Below are 5,861 nucleotides of genomic sequence, written 5' to 3'. Positions count from 1 at the left end.
GTTTAATGTATGCTGAATTTGTATACTATATGTTAGATATTCTTTTAAAATGTGAATTAGTGGTATATTTGAGTGTTTTAGAACAAATCGTTAATATCCAGGTTCCTCATCATCTTCCATTAGGCAGGTCTGAGCAATTGCACCAGTCACAGCATATGGGTCACAGTTGGCAGCAGGCCGGCGATCCTCCAAGTATCCACGCTTGTCCTGGCTAACTTGCAGGGGAATGCGGATGCTGACTCCATGCCTATCCACAGCAGCTGAAAACTCATGGATGTTGGCGGTACTGTTAAAGCCTGTGAGTCTCCTCTGGTTGTCCTGCCCACCACGAGGATCTGATATTCGGATGTACTCGACATGACGTGCGCGTAATTTTTCTATGCTCATCTCGATATGCCTAATATAGTGGAGAAAAGCACAATAACCAGCATAAGGGCATAATGTTAGATGAATACAACTGTTTGTCTATCCATGTATAAAAATGCACTCACTCCAGCCCTCCTTCTGCTCTAGTGGCTTCAGTGCTGAAGTTAGTGTGGCAGCCAGATCCATTCCAGTTCCCTGAGATGGGTTTGGGGTCCAAAGTGGCGATTACACCAAAGTCTTCACACACTCTATGCAATAGGAAGCGTGCCATCCACAAGTGATCTCCTGCTACAATTCCTTCACATGGACCAACCTGGAACTCCCACTGTACAGAGACAGGCAAAAATGTTTAGCAACATGTAGCTTTGAACCATTCAAAAGGCTATATTCATATCTGGTGATTTAAAAACGTCAAAAAAGATGGAAAAAAGACAAGAAAATTACAAGGGTGACCTACTGCTTCCACCAAGATAATGCAGTATGGAGCCAATGCACATTGCTCCATCCCATAATTTCAAAAGCCTTCTTTTTCTTTTTTACTTTCTTTGTTCTTTTTTTTTTTTTTACCATTTTGGACATAACTTTATATTTTGATTAAATTGATATTTTAGATGGGAAAATCTTCAGACATGGGTATACACATACACTTAATTTTATGAGCTCTTCATTCAGATTTTTCTTGAGAAGCATCCGAGATGTTCAACATAAACTAGACAAACACCTTTAAATAGAGGCACTTGCCTTTAAAGTCCTTATTATAACTTATAAAATTGCTTCCCCTCAGATGAGCTAAAATAATTCAAGAAACTTCTTCAGAATCACATGTAAATGAGACCTGTCTCCATTTTGCCCCACAGTTCTAAATAGTACTTATGTCTGTAGTTATGACTGAGTTCTGAATATTGAGGTGTGCAGTTGTGGTTATTAAATCTTCACCTCATCTCTGAATACATCCCACAATGAATGAAATAAATGGAATTTGGTAATTACCTGAGAGGGCATCGACTCAGCATTGATACCGCAAATTTTGATGCCTGCATAAATGCATGCTTTATAGTGACACTCTGCAATATCTCTGCCATAGGCTCTATCTGCACCCACTCCACAATTATATGGTCCTGATAAAGAGATAAAGAAAAACACAGAAATCTGTTTCTATTTATACAATAATTATTGTGCAAATAGCTGTTAGAATTAATAGGACAAGTCGTATCATTTTATCTTGCATAATAAAATAGCCAAACATCTAAACCATTCTGTGTACTCTGAAAAAAAGACTGAATTTCCTACCCTGTGGTTTGGGATAACTGTTTGATGGCCAGGAGTATGGATGCCCATCTATCCCCAGCAGAGTATACTCCTGCTCCATCCCAAACCACGGTATGGATTCCTTCACTTTCTCCATGATTTTCTTGCAGGCATGCCGATGGTTAGTGTCTACAAATGAAATCAAAAAACAGCTTTTAAATTCAATTTTAAATTAATAAAATCTACTAATCAATTAGTCAAATGAGCTTTCTTTGACTTTACCTGCAGGTTTGCGGTTGATCTTGAGCACTTCACATAGCACCAGTTTGTTGGGGTCCAGCATAAAAGGGTCTCTGAATATACATACAGGAACCAGGATCATGGTGTTGAAAGTCCCAGGGTGGTTTATTCTAATGAACGTACAGTTCCACTCTGGAATATCTAGCACAAAAAAAGCAAAGATCTCAAGCGAAAATTAAAAATTCTTTACCATAGTACAGTTACTGATCATATACCAAGAAAATATCTATATCTTTTGAAGTAAAGCCCCAAATTCCTTATTTCAAATAGACAACTCCTTAAAATCCATCCATCCATCCATCTTCTACCGCTTATCCGGGGCCGGGTTGCGGGGGCAGCAGTCTGAGCAGGGACACCCAGACTTCCCTTTCCCCAGACACTTCCTCCAGCTCCTCCGGGGGAATACCGAGGCGTTCCCAGGCCAGCCGAGAGACATAGTCCCTCCAGCGTGTCCTAGGTCTTCCCCGGGGCCTCCTCCCGGTTGGACATGACCGGAACACCTCCCCAGGGAGGCGTCCAGGAGGCTTCCGGAACAGATGCCCCAGCCACCTCAGCTGACTCCTCTCGATGTGGAGGAGCAGCGGCTCTACTCTGAGCTCCTCCCGAGTGACCGAACTCCTCACCCTATCTCTAAGGGAGCGCCCAGCCACCCTGCGGAGGAAACTCATTTCGGCCGCCTGTATCCGGGATCTTGTCCTTTCGGTCATGACCCAAAGCTCATGACCATAGGTGAGGGTAGGAACGTAGATCGACTGGTAAATAGAGATGTTCAGCTCTTTCAGCTCAGCTCTTTCTTCACCACAACAGACCGGTATATCTACCGCATCACTGCAGAAGATACACCGATCCGCCTGTCGATCTCCCGCTCCATCCTTCCCTCACTCATGAACAAGACCCCAAGATACTTAAACTCCTCCACTTGAGGCAGGAGCTTTCCACCAACCTGAAGGGGGCAGGCCACCCTTTTCCGGCTGAGAACCATGGCCTCGGACTTGGAGGTGCTGATTCTCATCCCCGCCGCTTCACACTCTGCAAACCGTCCCAGTGCACGCTGGAGGTCCTGATTTGAAGAAGCCAACAGGACAACATCATCTGCAAAAAGCAGAGACGAAATCCCGTGGTCCCCAAACTGGACTCCCTCCGGCCCCCGACTGTGCCTAGAAATCCTGTCCATATAAATAATGAACAGGACTGGTGACAAAGGGCAGCCCTGCCGGAGTCCAACATGCACCGGGAACAAGTCTGACTTACTGCCGGCAATGTGAACCAAACTCCTGCTCCGGTCATATAGGGACCAGACAGCCCTTAGCAGAGGGCCCCGGACCCCATACTCCCAGAGCACCCCCCACAGATCACCACGAGGGACACAGTCGAATGCCTTCTCCAGATCCACAAAGCACATGTGGACTGGTTGGGCAAACTCCCATGAACCCTCCAGCAACCTGGCGAGGGTATAGAGATGGTCCAGTGTTCCACGACCGGGACGAAACCCGCATTGTTCCTCTTGAATCCGAGGTTCGACTATCTGCCGAATTCTCGTCTCCAGTACCCTGGCATAGACTTTTCCGGGCAGGCTGAGGAGTGTGATCCCCCTGTAGTTGGAACACACCCTCCTGTCCCCCTTCTTAAACAGAGGGACCACTACCCCAGTCTGCCAGTCCAGAGGCACTGTCCCCAACCGCCACGCGATGTTGCAGATGCGTGTCAACCAAGACAGCCCCACAACATCCAGAGACTTGAGGTACTCAGGGCGGATCTCATCCACCCCCAGTGCCTTGCCACTGAGGAGCTTCTCAACCGCCTCAGTAACCTCAGCTTGGGGGATCGACGAGTCCTCAACTGAGCCCTCTGCCTCTGCTTCCTCAGTGGAAGACATGTCGGTGGGGTTGAGGAGATCCTCAAAGTACTCCTTCCACCGTCCAAGAATGCCCCCAGTCGAAGTCAGCAGATTCCCACTCCCACTGTAAACAGTGTGAGCAGGGCACTGCTTCCCCCTCCTGAGGCGCCGGACGGTTTGCCAGAATTTCTTCGAGGCCAACCGATAGTCCTTCTCCATGGCCTCACCGAACTCCTCCCAGACCTGAGTTTTTGCCTCTGCAACCACCCGGGCTGAAGCTCGCTTGGCCCAACTCCTTAAAATGTGATTATTTTTTATGGATAAGAAAGAATCACAAAAATAGTCAATCTTCAAGGTTTAAATTAATAAATGTAATAAATATTGGATAATACATTATAGTATACATGTGAAATTACATGAGTTTGATTTGATGGTTTATTTTTAAATGTAAAGTTTTTGTTTCCCTTCATTTTAGATGTATGAAATATGAAAGTATTTGGTCAACATGCGAACTGCATTTACAATGTAGAAAGTTCCAACATAAACACATTAAACTCCTGGAATTTTTATTCTGTTATCCTATTTTCCCATTCAGATTAAATAACTAGACCAAGCACACATTGTCCAAATGTCAGAACTACAATTTTAGACTTTTTTGTTTTGTTTTGTTCTAAACAATTCTCAGTTAGAGCAAAATTTCAGTCTAGGTGCTTATGATACCCTCAATGCTGCTGGGTTCAGACTCCAAGGTTCGCATTTTGCACCGAAGGTTCTCCCCAGAGCCATCGATCCAAACATAGGTAACCTGACAGAGACCTCCCTGAGGAAGGCTGAGGTAGTGGGAGCGCAGCACCTTATTTAGTTGCGAGCTAACAGACAAGGTGTGTGTCATGGCAGCACCTGTAATAGTTTAGGTAGAACAAAAATGAAGAAAGAACAGAGATACTTTAAAAACAGAACAGTGGAAACACTGAGCAAGATAAGCAATGCAGATCACTGTTTGTGCCATGCAGTCCAAAACAAATTAGAGTTATTATTGCCACATTAAAGTTGTTTTAAAATGTTTTCCAATGAAAGGGTGTCTTATATTATGTGAAGCATTACTTATTAAAATGATACCGTATTAAGACAAGTCCGTTAATATAATGCTGTGGTTTATAAAAAGAAATAATAAACAGTTTCTAAACAATCAGATTCCAAAATTCAGCAGTGGTGTAGTATAGTATAATTTAATAGTTAACCATCTGAACAGTGCTTGGAAATAATTAGATAAATTACATAGAACTGTACAAAAAATATTTAAGCATGTTTATGAATAAATGTCTGAAAATAAGAACATTCTCTACACACAAAGGAGACTTACTTTAGGAGGATTACTTGTCCCTCTGGTTAGCTGTACTCAAATGAAACAACGAATCCTGAATCCTAAATTTAAAAGTTGGTTGGCTGTGATGTAAAAAAAAAAAAAAAAGCGCCACACCTACTACAACTCCTGGTCACTTCTACTTTATTAAGCAACTTAGCCAACTTATTCAAAGCCAATCCAAAGTTTTTTTCTTTTAAATGTGTGTAAGATTCAGTCCTTACTTTGACCAAAAACATGGCCTGTTTTGTGTATTATGTTAGCTAATAAAAAAAACAAAAACAAAGTTGAGACATCTTCATTTATATAACACAAAGAAAGAACAGAACACTATAAGAAATCATTTATAGGGTTAATCAGTGAAGCTTAAAATGAAGAACATTTTCAGCATAAACAATGAAGTTTGTTACATGTACATTGTCACACGACACTAAAACTAAAATTACAGCATATCCTAAGCTAATTCATCAATTCTATAAAAAATAATGGAGTTTTGGCTAGATAGTGTGTTCAAGCAGACTCTATGGACAGCTAAATATTTTATAGTGGCAGCTAAATGATCTGATGTTGATGACCTACTGCAGTTGTTTTTGTGTGAGTTTAAACGTTAATTATGTTACAGCTAAAGAACATTCTGTGTCTTTAAAAGCAGGCTGCAGAAGCCACCATGTTGTAAAACTGTAGGAAAAGACGTAATAATATAATGAGTTAATTTAAGCACGAGTTAATTTAAGCACATTACCTAAA

At 42.4% G+C, this 5,861-nt stretch overlaps 1 protein-coding gene across 1 annotated transcript; it reads right to left on the bottom strand.

Annotated features, from left to right (window-relative positions):
- LOC132859734 (glutamine synthetase-like) lies at positions 1-5,164 on the bottom strand. Its single transcript, XM_060890624.1, has 7 exons — positions 5,115-5,164; positions 4,472-4,651; positions 1,897-2,055; positions 1,657-1,803; positions 1,357-1,484; positions 492-691; positions 1-397 (listed from the first exon to the last, which is right to left on the bottom strand). Exons 2-7 carry the CDS (start codon positions 4,641-4,643, stop codon positions 91-93), a joined length of 1,113 nt encoding a protein of 370 aa, XP_060746607.1. The 5' UTR covers positions 4,644-4,651; positions 5,115-5,164; the 3' UTR covers positions 1-90.
- Positions 5,165-5,861: the final 697 nt, after the last annotated feature.

Source organism: Tachysurus vachellii, chromosome 17, assembly GCF_030014155.1.
Source record: "Tachysurus vachellii isolate PV-2020 chromosome 17, HZAU_Pvac_v1, whole genome shotgun sequence".
Taxonomy (NCBI): Eukaryota; Metazoa; Chordata; class Actinopteri; order Siluriformes; family Bagridae; genus Tachysurus; species Tachysurus vachellii.
Note: the sequence above shows the minus strand (reverse complement) of the source record. Positions and strands in the feature narration are given on the sequence as shown.